This window comes from Python bivittatus, unplaced genomic scaffold, assembly GCF_059951505.1.
Source record: "Python bivittatus isolate LINGU-HERP-01145 unplaced genomic scaffold, Pbiv_v1 ctg000850_np1212, whole genome shotgun sequence".
Lineage (NCBI taxonomy): Eukaryota > Metazoa > Chordata > Lepidosauria > Squamata > Pythonidae > Python > Python bivittatus.
The window spans coordinates 4,885,256-4,903,063 of NW_028277112.1; the positions used below are offsets into that span (position 1 = coordinate 4,885,256).

The 17,808-nt window shown below is 38.0% G+C and overlaps 2 protein-coding genes across 9 annotated transcripts in view; one reads left to right on the forward strand and one right to left on the reverse strand.

The window, feature by feature from the left end:
• POLK (DNA polymerase kappa) overlaps nt 1–10,409 on the reverse strand; it is a 42,136-nt gene extending 31,727 nt beyond the window's left edge. The window contains exons 1-2 of one of the 7 annotated variants that reach the window (XM_025174195.2): nt 4,103–4,466; nt 3,575–3,771 (exon numbers count right to left, since the gene is read on the reverse strand). The gene's annotated coding sequence lies outside the window, so the exon portion shown is untranslated. Of the gene's footprint in view, nt 1–3,574; nt 3,772–4,090; nt 4,467–9,407; nt 9,510–10,234 lie in introns of those variants that run through there. The other 6 variants (XM_088130465.1, XM_007439860.4, XM_025174198.2 and 3 more) reach the window with 6 other exon arrangements.
• CERT1 (ceramide transporter 1) overlaps nt 9,671–17,808 on the forward strand; it is a 79,880-nt gene continuing 71,742 nt past the window's right edge. The window contains exon 1 of one of the 2 annotated variants that reach the window (XM_088130466.1): nt 9,671–10,137. In XM_088130466.1, coding sequence (XP_087986592.1) covers nt 10,042–10,137 — 96 coding nt within the window. In that variant the 5' untranslated portion in view covers nt 9,671–10,041. The remainder of the gene's footprint in view (nt 10,138–17,808) is intronic. The other variant, XM_088130467.1, reaches the window with a different exon arrangement.

Below are 17,808 nucleotides of genomic sequence, written 5' to 3' on the forward strand. Positions count from 1 at the left end.
AAAAGCCATCTGTAAATATTGGTGATGCAGTTTCCTACCATTCTGAAACAGGAAAGAAACAAAATTGCAAAACAAGCCCTAAAACTACAGCATAGTTTACAGTATTCAGAAACCCTCTCCCAAAACCAAGAACAATTATGTAAAATTTTGGTGTTGCTCATTTTTATATCATCACCCTGCCCACTTTGCATCATTGTGTCACTCACAATGGCCTCTGGGTCACTAAAAAATTACTATTTCCTGCTACAAACCAGAATGAAAATAACTATAACGCCACCCTCTCACAATTAAGTCAGCCAAGGAAAAGGAATGGGCAAAAGATGATCAGTAATACAAACACATTCCAAGCTCTGAAGGCTTCATGTATAGTTAGAAGAACTTTAGCGTAACTAGGTAAGTTTGTTTTTCATAGTTAAAAAAGGTTAATAATCATTACATTATTTAACAAAGCTTTTATTCCAAATAAGATTATTTCAAGTTATCTATTCTGTTGAATTATTTTATTTTTCAGATACATTGTATTCTTCACAATGATGCTCTTTTTCTAAAAACTCATTCTTCAAATGGATGAAACTGGATTTTAATAAAATACTGAAATTCCAACAAAAGATCTTTTCCCTCACCACACAAAGTCTAAATACTCTAAGAATTTAGGCATGAGTCCACAAGCACATCACACTGTATAATCATTCTGTACCATCGGAACCTTTTTTTTTCCAGTCACCGGAGCTTTGCAATTTAGAAGAGCTATGTTACAACACAGAATTTTTGTCAGCTTCAGTCTCCTGCTGCTGCTGGAGATATACAAGGAATATGTTGTGATTAGCTTGCATGTGTTCAAGGGCTTATGAGGCTTGCTTCTCTTAGGCCTTTTTTAGATGAAAGGTAAAATTGCTGTTATAATTTTGTAGCCTTTTTTATTGCAATCATACCTGTGACTTGGTTAAGCAGAAATCCCATCAACAATTTGCATTAAATAGTCCAAAGCTTTAATTGCGATAAACTGTGCTTCAGATTGATATGGTAACATTAATCTAGGCTGTGATTTTTGCTGCAACCCAGCTGACAACACTTGGAATTAGAATCCTTTAGTGGCATGAAGAATAAAGTGAAGTTCCTGTTTGGCATTAACAAAATAAGTTTGCTGCTGTAAGGAACAACTAAGCTTAAAGCACTGTTGTAATAAGATGATTGTAAGAAAGCATCAAGAAACAATGCAATTGTAATTTAAGAGCCTGTCAAAGGGGGAAAAATCCTAATCAACGTAATGCTAACTACGGTTTTTTACATGAAAAAGTCAATTATCTTATCAGAGATAATATGAAAGGGACAAAAAATGGTAGAAATGGAGGAGATACTTTATACCTCTTCCCCACCAGCAACTCAATCATTTTATCTTCATAATTAAAGTGAGATAGGAAGTATATTCCTAAGTGATCAGCTACACGATGAACAATTATATAATTTTCTCAGTAATCATCAAGGTTGCAATGATCTTCCTATCCAGGGCATTATTATAAATTATCATCAATGTGAGTTTTTTTTTTTTTAAATAACAGCAATGTCAAGTATGGAAGTTATATAGAAGCATAGTTGCTTGTAAACGCTTATGTATACCTATCTATAAACATAGCCCATTTAACAGGCAAGTCTATTCCTTATAAGAAATATTCTTATGAAAAATATTCAAGAAACTTTATTAAAGATATTTTGGTTATCATATTGATCAGATTAGGAGTTGGCTAATATGAAGACTAGATAATTTCACATCCATGGCCTGTACTGAAAGGTTGCTGCAATGAGAAGCACAGAATAAAAAAACCATTTCTCCCCCCTTTGTAGCTACCAAGAAGATGTTCATTCCCCACTGTTTTCAAACTAACAAACTGGATCTAAATATGCTACAATAATTTCTAATTAGTTTACATCTGTGTATCATCACCAGGTTTTTCAAAAATTAAATCACTAACCATTATGTCAGAAAGGGAAATTCAGGTCAGCTACATGCTAGCTATAACAGAAAGCACAATGTTAATGCTATCTCTAAATTACGCTTTTCAAAGCTTGCCATAATAGTACATCCATGTATGGTTTACTATTCCTAATTTTTTAACATTTGAAAGTATCTTAATATTCAGCAGTACACAAAAGAAAAAATGTTCTTTATTCCGCAGAGAAATAAACTTCCTTTAATAATCTTTTACCCTTAGCAGTATTTTCATAAGATACAAGCAATTCTCACAACTAGTTTCTAACATTCTAATCTACTGATTTCTCTCTTCTGGACTGTTACCAGTTTGTCTCTCTCTTCCTCAAATGTAACTACCAATGCAAGACACAGCAGGTCTGGCAAAGGCCAGATCAAAACTACATACAGTAGTTAGAAAACTATTACTAAACGGTAGATGCTATTAATCAGTCATTCTATCCCCCCACAAAAAAAAAATCCTCTGGAAAAAAAAAAACCATTTTTATCTCTAAAACTAATTAGTTTGTAGACTCTTTTTCTTTTTGTTTAAAACAGACCTGGTGCACTACAGAAACAAAACTAATTTGCTCTTCTCTGGTTTTATCCAACACTGATTAAGTTTCATTTATAATTATCAATATTCAAATTGTGTTTGATTAATTCCATGTCAGAATATCCTGTTTCTCATTTTGCTTTCCTCTTTAGACTAATACTACTACTTTTTAAAATACGTGAAATTCTAAAAGGAAATACTCCATTTTTTAGATTATCAAATATCTTTCCTCAATATCATGAATACCAATTTGAAAATATCGCAGTAAAACTTATGATATATAAACATACCCACATACACATTTAAGAAGGAATATACACAACGTTTAAATTCACTCAGAGATAAACTGTGATTGCCATCCTAAACACACTAAGGATAAGACACAGTGAACATAGCAATGCTTTTGAGTAAACATGTCTATAATTATACCATAGGGCTACAACCCTTTACCAGCTTATCAGGGAGCTCTACCCATAAAATTCAGTTGACATATTTAGCATTTTGCTAGTTAGGAAAGTATTAGAGCCAGTTTGGTTAATAGTTAAAGCATCAGGCTAGAAACCAGGAAACCATGAGTTCTAGTCCCGCCTTAGACAGGAAGCCATTTAAGTGACCTTGGGCCAGTCACTCTCTCACAACCCTAGGAAGGAGGCAGTGGCAAACCACTTCTGAAATCTTGCCAAGAAAACTGCAGGGACTTGTCCAGGCAGTCACCAGGAGTCAACACTGACTTGAAGGTACCCCCTCCCCAAATGAAAGCATTAACTATAGAAAAGTCATAAATATGTCAATTGAATTAATGGGCTTTATTGAAAACCTTTTCAAACACTGAATGAAGAATGTTATTCTGGAATTATAGGGAGATCTCTCCCCTCTCCCTTACTTTAAAAAAAATTAGAATACATGTTATTTTGGTTATAAACTGTTCATAAAGCATAACAGTAAGATACTTAATTTTCCTACTTTGTGAAGATGGCTAAAATTTTAAAACATTTTGAGATATATTGTATTTACTTGAAAGACAGACTAGGTTTTTTTCCAAAACGATTTACCTATACTTGAGTCATTTTGAATGGAAGAGGGGGAAAGCCTCTTAAATTCAGGTTGGTCTTCCTTTTAGGTAAATATGGTATCTCTCTTAATATCCTCTTTAGTAATTAAAAAGGAATTATAGATATGCAAAGCTCTGGGGGGAAAAGACTTCTGGAGCAATAGTTTTTCTTTCCATTTATTTTGGACAGGATGCTTTCTAAAATAATTGGAAAAATATAATAGAAAACAAGTGCCTTCTTATTAATGAGATTTTAACACATACACATGCACAATTAAGCATGACTACATTTATAAATTAACCATTAAAGTGAATTTAAACCAAATTATGTGTATTTTATTTAAATTAAAAAAGATAACTTTAGATCAGTAAAATAAAACATTTCAATTTTTTGAAATACGTCGTCTTTAAAAATTTTTTAGTTTCTGAATTTTTGAAAAATTGTCATTAGTTATATAGGATTTTATTTATTTATTTATTTATTTATACATACATACATACATACATACATACCTACCTACCTACCTACCTCCAGGGGAGGCATGGCAAGCTAAACACATCTCTAGGAGAGCAGAGATGATGATCGCAGCAAAGACCGAAGAACTGGTGAGTAGTTTGGTTCTTCGGAACCTCTCCGGACAAGTGCACATGTGCTCTGGATGGCTGCTCCTCGCGAGAAAGCCACAGGATAGTAGTCTTCCACAGGTTTGAGCACTGGGATATGAAGGGATCAGTCATAAAGCTCACAACCATGGCAGAGCCTTTTAAAGGGCACTAAGTTCACTAACCTTGCTTTCTAATCACTTTCAGAAGTTGCTTATTAAACTATCTTAAAGCTATTGGAGATCTTCAGTACAAGTTTGAAAAGCCACCTGGCAAGTCTATCTTCATTTCTGAACAAAAGAAAAAATAAGTTTAAGTTTAAGAACTTAAAGAAGTTGAAATAAATGGTAAAAAGCTAAATAAGATTTTGAACTAAGAAAGTTATAAATGAATTAAGGGTCCAGACTATTCTGCAACACTGAAACTTTTACTATAAGATTTTGGAACTAACTATATAAAATAAACAGCTTTTCATGGGAACCAAAATGATTTTGTCTACTGTAAGTCATAACAGAGATTAGAGACTATGATTTAAATTGGACACTAGAGGGGACTAAAGATTCCAGGCAAAAAGGAAAAAAAAGTATAAACCTGCTTTTGGCTTTGATCAGTATTGGGATTTACAAAATGACACAAAATGCTGTAACATTTGAAATACTAAAGGAAATCTTTGAAGAATGGGGTTGGAAATTAGTAGCCAGAATATCAACAATATTAGTAACAATGTCTGCTTCTATGGATAGATTATGTTCAAAAGATGTTAGTAAAGGAATGACAGATGTGAAACAAATCTTGCTTGATGCAGAAATAGTAGAATCAAAAATACTGGCCAAAAAAAAAGTATGGATTATAAGACAGAGAAGGCATTTAAAATAGAAATACAAGTGACAGGCCAAGAGAATGACCCAGATAAGGATTCTTTATTGAATATACAAAAGAAACTGACCAAAGTTTTAAAAATTCAAGGGGAATTTCAAATAATAAACCAAAAGAAAGACCTGGATAATGTCTTTTTATTGGATTTACAAAAGAGCTTTTTAAAGCCTCAAAGAAACTTTTGTGATGGGACAAAGAAGAATTGGAGAGAGATCAATTCCTGTAACAATATTTGAACTGATTAAAGATTAAGATTTTCAGAAGTAAAAGGAAGGAATATAAAGTTGGTTTATTTGATCAAGGTTAAAATAGGACGTGTTTTTATAAAATTCTGGCAACCTTTTACAGACTTTTTGCTAACACCAGGATTGAAAAGTGGATGTCTTATGGATTTGCTTATAGATAAGGGATGGGTTGTGGGAAGAAGAGATATCTGTTTATAACCTTTAGAGGATGAAGAGCTACCAATTTTGTTTATAATTGTGATGAAAATTGGAAGTCACTTCGTTATATATTTTTCTTTTTGCTTATTATATTTTTTTCTTTTTCCCACACTTTTTATTCTTTTTTCTATGTTTTTTCTTTATCTCACTTAACTTTTTCCTTCTTTGCACTTTTTATTGTCTCTTCTTACTTTCTTTCTGAGTTCAGTTATTAGTTTTATTACTGTAATTAAAATCAATAAATGGTTATATATATGTGTGTGTGTATGTGTGTGTGTGTACATGTGTGTGTATGTGTGTGTGTGTGTGTATATATATGTATGTGTATGGATTATTTATTAAAATTATTTATATGGCCACTCATTTCACACAGTGACTCTGGGCGGTATACAAGGTTAAAACAACCTTTAGCCATTTAAACCACAATTGTTTATTAATAAGCCCAACTTATACAAAAACAGCTTTACCAACAGAGCTTACCAAACCTCCTGGTCCAAACTTCTGGGGGAACAGCCAGGTCTTCAGTGCCTTACAAAATTCTAACAGGGTCAGTGCCAACCAGATTTCCAGAGGGATGCTGTTTCATAGGGGAAGAACTGGTGGGCCTAGCAGAGACCATCAGAAACAGGGACCCCCTCAAATCTCCTGGCCCTATGCCATGTACGCCTTTATAGGTGATAGCCAGCACATTGAATTGCATCTGGAAGCCAGTGTAGCTCATGCAGCAGCTGTGCTATAGGGGTGTTACAGAAAATGCCAAAAACTGCCTGTAGGGCTGCATTCTGGACCAGCTGTAGCTTCCAAATGCTCTTAAAGAGCAGCCTCATGTACAGTGTGTTACAATAATCCAAATGAGAGATAACTAAAGCATGAGTCACTATGAGCAAGGCCTCCTAGTCCAGGAATGGCTGCAGTTGATGCACAAGACAAACTTGCGCAAAGGTCCTCCTAGCCACAGCAACCACCTGCTTTTTGAGCAGAACCTGAGTCTAGGGGGAGCCCCAAATTGTACACCAATGCTGACTGGGGAAGTGCACACTCAGGCAGAGTTAAAGATAGAAAATCTCCAAATCAAAACAAATCCTTTATTACAGCCAGTGATCATGAAAATCTTCAGAGCCAGGGGGCCTTAAAGCCACTAGTCTTGCCATGGTTGAGCTGAAGCCTATTCTCCCCTATCAAAACCCCCATAATCTCCAGACACTGGGAAAGGATCTCAGCACCATCACTTTTTTTGCCTAGGGCAGAGGTATACAGCTGGCTATCATCAGCAAAATGATACTACACCCATGTCAACAGATGACTTCATCCAGCAGCTTCACATAGATGTTAAATAAGAGCAGGGAGAGGGTAGAGTCCAAGCACCCCATAAAGCAGGGGTCTTGGGCTCTACCCCTCCCTCCCATCAATATTGACTAGAACCAGTATAATACTGTGCTTTCCACTCCCAATCCCTGAAATGGCCCAGAAAAATACCATGATTGATGGTATTAGAGGCTGCTGGTTTATTGTATTAAGTCCTCAGTAATGTTTATTTGCAGCTATACCACAGATAACACCATTTCAAATATAATAGAAACATAAATCTTTAAAGTATGCAGACTTCATCCCACATAATCTTTTAAGCATATTAACTGAAACTAATGCTATTGACTTTGAAACCCTAACATAAACAATATTGCTGCAGTTGGAAATATTTTTTTCTTTGTGGCCAAAGTTATTGGAGCTCTGTTCCATGATGGATTGCAATTTTCAGAGAAACTCCACCATCTCCTGAAATTTGATTTAACTCATCTAACTTGTTTTCTATCTACCTCACCAATTCCCTGAAGGCAGGAATGAACACTTTCAAACCAACTTGCCAATGTCTTTAAGAGGTTTATCAAATGCAGCCAGGCACAGAATGGATATTTCAGGCAGCTGCTGAAGCATGAATAAAATAGAGATCAATAAGGAAGAAAAAGAAAAGGAAAAAGGTGGGATGTTGCAAGGGATAAAAGTGATTGAGGATAACTGCAAAAGAGTAAAAAATATAATTGATTACTCAGAATCTGTAACCAAACTATCTCATATTAATTTCAGGGTTTGTTAACCTTCCTTCCTAAGCCAATAAGATACTTTTGTTTATTGTTATGTAGAAGTAAGAAGTACCTTGCTGGAATGAGATCAAGAGCTTATATTGTTCCTACCCTCCATCTTCATCTGTGTCTGTAATGGCCATAGTCTGGCTGTTAGATCTACTCCTCATATATGTCATGTATATGCTATGGCTGTGCAAAGTATTCAAAGGAGGTACTTTGCAAAACATACTGGTGGGTGAAGCATCCCTTCCTGAAATCTTAAAGCAGCCACATATAGCTACTTTGAGGGGTATTTTTTCTTTGTACAGACAACACTAGGACTAGCAGCAAAGCTGCTCATACACATGCACAGGCAGATTTCTTTTGAATCAGCCAATGAATCTTCTAAATAATGTGGTTGCATCAACACTTAATAGGAGAGATGCTTACAACCAATGCATTCTGCAAAGTACCTTTTTGATTTTTTTCCCACAGGTTCTGTGGCTGCATCTGCCTATGGAAGAGCTGAAGTCTACACAGCTTCAACTGTATTGTGCTTTTGCAAATCTTTAAAATCTTCCAACAGCCCCAAGGCAATATCACTCCCTGGTACTGGATTGCTGTTTTATGATCATGATCAGGTGTGTTCTGTTCTTTTCCCCAATGTGCTGTTGGTATTATAGTCTTTTTTATTTTTATTATCTTGTGGTTCTTAATTCTAATATGTAAACTGCCTAGAATCTCCTCTGTGTTTGAGGAGGCATATAAACTGATTATATAAATAAATACAGGCCACAGCTGAAGACTGCTGAGAATCAGTGGTCTTCACAGATCACTTTTACATGGCTCTAACAAGCCAAGTTTTGGAGGGAAAAAAAGCTCAGATTTACATGTCATATTTCACAAGGGTTGTAATTTCATTGCAGTAAATTTTGGATGCCGTGCCTGGCACTGCCAGTCAGTCACATAAGCTTTGTGCTTTATCTGTAACACACTGATGACAAAGTATTTGTGAAAAAAACAGCTACTGCAACAAGAGGCATTATGTATCATTACTGTACATTAGATAAGATTCCTCTCCATTAACCATCTGTGCTCTGCACCAAAAGTTGAACCTATTGCTACTAGTAAAATCTTGAGCTATAGATCAAAAGGATTTACAATTTCTATTTGTTTAATAATAAAATGGGAACCCAACAAATTTAGAGTATCCAAATGAGAACTCTTAATTAGGAAAAGGTTTGGGGTGAAAGAACTAGGTTTCAATTCTAAACATATGCTTTTTCTAAAAGATTCCATTTTATGAATCTGTCTAGTTTAAAAATCTATAACCTGAAGTATGTTCAACCCTGTTCTCGACCGAGCCACTACATTTTTCCCGCAACAAGCAGCCATAGGAACAAAATAATTGACCCTAACTCAGTCTCTGTGACTTGCAGCGTAACAAAGGCAGCATTATTGTATAGGTTACACACGTTTTAAGCCCCGTTAAGTTCCAACGAACTTTTCCTCTGAGTAAACTCGCATTACGTATCAGCTTTCGTCTCCCTGTTTGGAGCTGGCAGCACACGTAGCTTTTTTTCCTCCCCGTTCCACACATTTCCAGGAGACCCACATTCTTCCAACACGTGATTAACCTTTAGCCGTTTCAGTTACGAAAAAACCCTCATTCTCTTCCCTTCCTTCTACTTGTTTACGTAAGAGTCGGGGAAGAGTATAAATCACCCCATTTATTCCCAAAGGATGGCCTGGGGGAAATCTAAAACACATGCAAAGAAGGTAAAAAAAAATCTCCCACAAAACCAGTTCCTTCCTAACGACACATAATGCAGCCATAAGCTCCCCAACACACCTCAGTCCCAGCTGCTTCACCAGCCCCCGTTTCCGCAATAATTAAGCCGCACCAAGATGGCGACCAACTGTGTTTTCAAAAAAAAAAAAAAAGCGGCGCGGGTAGTTTGCGGAAGCAAACCCAATGCAACAACCAGGAAGCCCAGAGAATTTAGGGGAGCGATTAACGCCCTCCGCCCCACCCGCTTTCCCAGAAGGCGGTGCTCTGCCAAACACCTTTGGTGACTACAACTCCCAGCATGCCCTCGTTCTAGACTACTCCGTCTGGTGAGGAGCATTAGAAGGGCTTGGCAAAAAAGGGGTCGCGAAAAAGATGGCGATGGAGGTAGCAGCCGCCGCCGCAGCCACAAGGTTGATCTGAGGGGAGAAGGAGAAGACGCGCGCTCGCTCCGCTAAAAGGCTGCTTCTGATGGTCAAGGCTACCAGCGTGCGCGGAAGGGTGGGGAGATCCGCGAGCTGCTGTCCCGGCGGTGGCCAGAAGGGGACAGACAGACGGAAGGGCTGCGAAGGTGGCTTAGGCTGGGGCGGCGTAGCAACAGTAGCGGCTCCCGGAGCAGCGGAGCAGTCTTGATCAGGTAGAGAGCGAGCTCCGGTGGTCTCGGCGTCTCGGCGAAAGGGCTGAGGGAAGTGCCTCCATGTCGGACAACCAAAGCTGGCATTCCTCCGGCTCCGAAGAGGATCCCGAGACCGAGTCGGGGGCGCCTGTTGAGCTCTGTGGAGTCCTCAGTAAGGTAAAAAAAAAGCCTCTTCGTTCCCTTTTGCCGCCGCTATGGCTCCTCGGGCTGAGCTTGGGCAACCATCTGCCTCCGGGCAGCCGCTTTTCCTTACCTGAGCTGCTGCGGGGGCGGCAACTTCCCTCTCCCGACGCCCCCCCCCCGTGGTTGGGGGTTTTGTGAAGGCATTTGGGGGGCAGGGCGGTAGGATGGCACCGTCATGATCTGTCCTCCGCGAGAGAAGCGCTGGCGGGCAATGGAGGAAGCCTGACGTTGAATCACCTCGCGGGTGCCCACCGCCCGGGGGTGGCGGCGCCGGCCTACTGTCGGACTGGCTTCCTAGTCAGCGGGAGGTCTCCACACATCTCCCCCGCCGCCCACTTACGGCGCCGGGGTGTGTGTAAATACGTATATGGAAGTATATATATATATATGGATGAAGCGCTTCGCCGCCGCAATCGGAGAGGGCGCTGAGGATCGTTTATCCGAGGAGAGGCTGCCTGTCTCCAAAACGAAGCATTCGCTGAAATGAATGTCACTTGTTCAATTCCCTGGGGAAATTCCTTGATGGCCACAGGATTTTTGGCTTGAGAAACAGGGACTTGCTAAAATAACTTCGTTAGCGTGGGTCTTCTTTTATTTTTTCTTGTGGTAAAGGAAAAGATCCTTCTTATTCATTGGGCTCTTTGCAAGAGCCTGGTAGTCCTAATCCCAGACTACACTTGTAACCATTGCTTGGGTGAGTAAATATTTTGGTGACAATCTTTGTCACACTCTTGGTATTTGTATAAAGGGAAAGCTAACTTCATTGTGGCCCCTGAAACAAAACTCCCAAGGTGTCTATTTTTTTTTTAATAAGAAGAAAAAGCATGTGATGTACATGCCATTATAACACCTAGTGGCAGCATCAGAGAAGAGTTCTGTGACCTTTGGGCAAAGCACAAAATAGTGTCATAAAATAAGCTGATTGGAAAATAGTGTACGTAGTAGAAGCAGCAGCTTTTGCTTTCAGGCTTTTGTCTCTGTGCTCTCTAATCTCTATTATGAATGCTTGCTTTGACATTAAGACTAGGTAAGGGAGTCCTATTACCCTGTATACAAACATACAGAGTAATTGTATTCACACAAACCAAAAAGCTTAGCAGGGATGGACATGGTTGCTACTTAGATGGGAGATCACTTGAATGGAAAGTTTGAAAAAAAACAGAAAAAGGCAATGGCAAAAAGTTCTATTTGTTATCAAGAAATCTATATTGATGTATCCATGAAGTCACTTGATGTTAAGCATAACTCAGAGGAGATCTTATGAATTTTCTGAAAGTCATCCTAGGGGGAAAATGTGGCAGCTCTGAAATTGCCTGTTTTAATAGTGTAGCAAATAAAATTTAGGAAACAGTGTATTTTTAGAAACTCTGGCTTGCAAACTGCACTGGTACCAACAAAATCTAGCTAACACAATTATTTGCTGATAAATTCAGTAAATAGTAAATTGTCTACATTTTCCTTCAAATATTCTTTATTTAAAATATAAACAAGCTCTTTCAGATCAGACCAAAGGCTGGTATAGTCTAGTATTTGTAACATACAGTGAGCAAAGGAAGCACTGTTGATCTATTAGAAAAATTTAACTAAGGAAATGCTTTTATTATTATGTTAAAAGTTGCAAAATAAGAGCTCAAAAGCTTATATACTAGGTTGTAGCATTTTATTGTAGATGGTCCTTAGAAATGTATAACTGGCCTTACACAAGAATGATGTACTGTGGAGCATAATAGCTAGACTGGGATCAAGGAACCTCAGGTTGAAATGCACACTTGGCTTTGGAGCTCTCCAAATCACTTTAGGCCACTCATTTCAATCTTACTTCACAGGTTGTTGATTTGAGGATAAAAGAGAGATAATCACACATGACAGCTTGAACTCATAAGAGCAGGTAGAATAGAAAAGTGGAGGAATATCAGTATAACATTTTAAATTTGCCTTATCATAGTTGTTGCTCTTTGTACCAGCTTGATTTGACTGCAGTTGTAAAGAATGGATGAAAAGAACTGCAGTATGTATTCCGAGAACTTCACAATGGCTTGGTCTATTCATGTTGTTTTCCATATCTTTATAAATACTTTTGTTTGCCTTTTAGTAAGTTCAAAGCAGATAATTGAGGTGAATAATACAGTAGTGCTCCCTTTTTTCTTATGTTCAGAAGCACATTTGCACATACTTACAAATGTACACATATATATAGTTAGCTGTTCTTCCCACTGCATTAAATGTACTTATCTGTTTAATCAATTTTTAAAGAATTCACAGAACAAACACCATTCCATCTTACAATATTCATTCATAATATTTCCTTGAAGGTACAATTATGATCTATTTGGTACAGTCACTGAATTCTGGAATGATACTTCTGGAAAGTTCTTAATCATCTTAACTCTCTTAAACACTTTATAGCAACTTTATCACAAGATTATATTGGTTATTAACTCATGAAAATAGTTTTTTTCCCTTCCAGAGGTCTTAATAACATAATAAAAAGCTGTATTGAACTATATGGATAAATAGTCCATATAGATAGTCTGATCTGGCAGAACAAGGCACTTTCTTATGTTTCTATAATGTCAAAGGTTTGTGACAAGCCAAATATCTACATGATAGTTTTATTTATTTCAAGATTTACAAGGCCACCCAATTCAGTGTAACTCTGGACAGTGTACAACATAAACATGCAATAATAACTAACAACAAACAACCAATATATAAATACAAAAGCTAAAATGTAAATTGGCAACCAAGCACAGAACAAAACAAACCTCAGAGGGGGGACTCCCACTCAACCAACCCCTAATGCCTGGAGGAAGAGCCACGGGTCTTAAGGGCTTTCCAACAGGCAAGGAATGTTGGAGCCTGCCATATACTGGGGGGGGGGGGGGATTGTTCCAGAAAGCAGGGGCAACCATGGAAAAGGCACATTTCCTAGGTCTCATAAGATGACAAGACTTAAAGAACCTGGAGCATGCCCTCCCTGTAGGAGCATGTGGGGCAGGCAGGTGTTCTTGGAAGAAGGCCGTCTCTCAAGTAACCTGGTCCTATGCCATATAGGTCTTTTATAGTTGGCCAGGAGTGGGGAGGAGTTTAAGAATAGTAAGTTAAAATGTCTTCAATTCCAAAAAGCCTCTCTGAGCCTTTTTAGAATTGAGTGGCATATAAATAACAGTAATAACTAAATAATTTATTTTGCTACTGAGACATCAACATGTAATACAGGTAGTGACTTCATTATGCCTAACCAAACTAGTTCCCAGATTAATTAAAAGAGAAAGTCACTGCCTTTAGGTTTATAATCTCAAAGGTTCAAATATAAAAGGCATATGGAAAATGCATTGCTTTTTTAAGAGTTACAGATTTCTTATGACATTTCATATATATATATATATATATATATATATATATATGCATGCATGCATGCATGCATGCATGAAATCTCACAATGCTTATCTTATAGCATTTTCAATCTACAATCCAATTTCCTGGGGTAAGCCCACTGAACATAGTATTCTGGATGGTTTCCACAAGGTAAAAATGTGGTTGACTAATTTGTGGTTAAGTATTATATAAACCCAGCCAATGTGACTGGTTTATAGTTCAGTGTTTGTGCAAACCTAGGTAATTGGATTGGTTAAGAACTGTGGTTCACCTAACTGTAGCTTGACATTAGTCACTGTAAATGATCAAGAATTAATAAAGAGTTTTTTTCGCTTTGTTGCATTTCTTTCACTTTTTGTTAAAGCACTTTTTATGTCTTTTCCCCCCTCTTTTTGTAATTAAAAATTAAGAATTGAGAAGGATACCTATATTGTAGCATTTAAATTATTTTTATGGAGTATGTATTTAATTTAATTTACTACCATAAAGTGTTAGGTGGCCAAGAACAAAGCACTGATATTAAAAAAGAGTGTGTACCCCTGAACCTGTCTTCTCCAGGCAGAATTTGCCCATCATACACAATCTAGTCAGGAGACAATGCTGCAAGAATGGACTCCTTGAAACATCAAAGGGTGACCTGCACCAGGCTGAGCAGCAAAAGCGGGAGTCATTTAGCCCGTTTCCAACAACTTTTATTAGCTTGGTCATTCTCTTCAACTTTATAATCAGAGGAGTCCATAACAAGGGGGGTGGGATCTGGAAATTTACTTTCTTATTACAGCCACTTGATTGTGGAATAGTTTGCCCCCTGAGGTCAGGTTAGCCCCCACCCTTTTATCCTTCAGGAAGTTGGTGAAAACAGTCCTCTTCCCTAGAATATCTGGAGAGAAAGACTTTAACTAGGGGACAGCAACTGATATATTTTATTTTCATTTTTTATATATGGTGTTTTAATGCATTAATAACATAAACCATCTAGAATCTGCCAAGTCAGGGCATGGAAATCACTGCAAAAAAAAGAAAAAGTACTAGATTGTACAATTGTAAATTGTGGCTAAGAGGGCAAAATCTTGGCCATTCTGTCTACTTGCTGGAGGCTTTAATAATGGAGAAGGCAGAAACAATCAGAAATTATGGTTTCAATTGGTGAAGGTGTGTGCTGTTGAGGGCTGGCATGTTACAACAGAGTATTTCAGCTGATGTTATGGAGCTATATCTAAGACTATATGAAGTTATTTACGAAAAGTGAATACAGTATTCATAGTATAACTGAAATATTTTTAATGCCAAATATATCCCATGTCTATATATGAATATGCTATGCATTCCATAATTTTTTAGCTTGCAGAATGCTGTTCATGTTTATGTAAAAGGGAACATATAATTTAATTTGGACTGATTGCATTCTGTGCCCAAGTGAAGCATAAAAATACTTTTTATAATGTGTGAGTGTTAATATATAGTATTTGTAGAATCACAAAGTTAAAAGAGGCTGTTTAGGTCGTTGGATCCCATCCCCTGTTCTGAGCAAGAATCCAATTAAAGTATCCACAACAGATGGATCCAGCACAACAGTCTAGCCCAGTATTTCTCAAACTTGGCCATTTTAAGATATGTGAACTTCAACTCCCAGAATTCCCCAGCCAGCATGCTGAAGTTGAAGTTCACACATCTGAAAGTGGCTGAGGTTGAGAAACACTGGTCTAGCCACTGCTTGAATATATCCATGAAGAGTACCTCCTCTCCCTCCCATCGTAAATGATTCCACTGTTGCTCCGCATAGTGCTTGGACATTTCTTTTAATACTCAATCAGAATCTCTTCCTATAATCTAAATTTGTTATTCCATGTTGTATCCTTTGGGATGATTTTTAAAAAAACATTTATTGGGTTTCTTCTGTGTAAAATTTTTACTTCCAAAATTTTCACCTCCAGCCCCTATTTTAAAGCCCTCTTATCAACCTCACTATGTTTCAGTAGCATTTTGATCCATTTATATGCAGTATAACTCCCTTCATTCCAGCAGGCCATCATCCAGATAACTGTCCTGCTTCTTTCTGAAGTGTTAACCCTAGATGAGGATCAAACCAAAACAAGATAATCAGGCAATCAGAAACAGAGGCCCTACATGTTGCAACAGTGGAGAGATGGTGTTAGGAACCAGTCCTTCTGGTCTGTGTAATTCAGTCCTTAAACTGGAGGCTCATCTACCCAGCCTATGAAAACACTGCTAGTTCTATGTGAAAAGTTAGAAAACAGGGAGTTAGAGGAGTTCTCAGTTTACAGAGAAGCATTGGGCACAAGGAGGGCTATTCAGGGGTAGCCTCATGCTGGAAATCAGGGTTGTTCAGTATCAGCTGTGCTGAAGTGGAGGCTGGCAGTTTCCAATTAAATTCCCACCTGAGTGCAATTTGGCATTGGAATTAGTCTCCATAACAGCTTAAGTTTGTATATGTGGTACTCTCTTAAACTGTGAAGCTTGATTTGGACTACAAACACTGCCTTTCCCCATGAACTTTAGGTACAGGTAGAAACTCTATTTCCTTTATACTTGGATACTTTTAAAATTACTCTTATAACGGGTATGTGCACACACATGGGATATAGTAGCTTGGATCTCTGTTGATTCCTATGAGATTTTCAAACTGCCCTCTCACAATTCTGCTCCATCCTAGGTGCAGCTTCTAAGGAGGATTTAGGCATGTTCCCACCAGCAACTTTACTTCAGGGACACCCTCTCTGCTGCTGATTTACTGGGCAGGAGGCAAATGGCAACCACCTCCTTTTTACAGCCTGGCATGGTAAAAGGCATGTCCTAAAAGCTACAACCCTTACTTGGAATGAGTACTACTGGTCTATTAAGAATTTTAAATACTGTGTGTATTATATATAATAAGATCAAAGACCTAAACAAAGAGGGGGAAAAAAAGAAAATACGAATGAAGAGTTGATCTCAGTTGCTATGAGCTTAGGACCCTGCTGTTCCCTCAGCCCCAACAATCTCATAGACATCAGAACATGTGCACACGGCTTAGATCTCGTCCATAAAATAAAACAGAATCTATACCACAACTAGCTTTGCTGACCCTAGTATGCAGTCCAAATTCATTAGATCTAGCCCTGTTGCTGCTGGCTGGGAATTAGCCCTTACCTTGCTTTCTGCCTCCCTTGAAGGAAAACACACACACACCAGAAAGACCAAGTGGATACTGCCCCCTCCTCTTATAGAAACCTTGTGCCCTAATTGGCACCTTGGTGCTTGCTTTTTCTAGGCTTCTATTATGTCTCCCCATTACCTGGATGGACAGATAGTTAATTTCCATTTAAGCTGTTAAGTGTGGACTTCATGAAATGGAATTTCCCTGGATTTAGTACAGCTCCTTTGCCTGATAAATTTACTTCCTTGTAATTGTTCATCAATTGACTCCAGCCTAAGAGGGGTAGGACAGTATATGAGATCCTAAATCTTTGAAACAGAATATCCTGCCAACACCTTTTGCACAACCAGTTGTTCACTTTGCATGAAATGGAAGGGATGAGCCTCCAGATTCTCCGGTCTTCACAGTTTATGGGGATATGGTTGTATCAGTTATTTTGCAATGTAATTTATTCACACATTGATTAGGAGGAAGGAATAATTGTCAGTGGAATTGATTAGTCTTGAAATGTGTTGTGTCACATCCCTATTCTGTGATCCAGGCAGACAGCACACTTCATGAGCTAATGAGCCTGACTGGTACTTTTTCCCCCCAGCTCTTATCTTTCCCTTCTTGTAGGACACAACTGTATCCTCTCTGGTTTTAAGGGATTCACCTTCCTGTCTCCTATTCAGCATTACCTACTTTTTTTTTTCTCTAGAAGGATCAGAGACTGTTTTTTTCTAGGAAAGCCCAAGAGTTATAGTATTTCTGAGTTCTACCAGTGCAGAATACTTTCTGTATTTCTGATTGCCATTCTCATCCACTAGACTTTGTTTAATCTTCCTTCTTGAAAACAGCTTCTGTAGTTACATTTCTTTTGTTTGATCTAATGTGTTTTTCTCCTCTCTTACGGTAAGGGCTAAAGTTGACAAGGCAGGAACTAATGATTCTCAGACAGGATAGAATCATTACAGTACGTAAATGTTGAACAGATGTACCCTAATCTCAAGGCTGGAAAGAGAATGTCCAAAGTTCCATTGGAAATTTCAGTTTCCAATTGAAAAGCAAGAGGATTTAAATCCTGGAGCAGACATATCTTTAGGACTGAATGCTATCTTGTCTGCAGT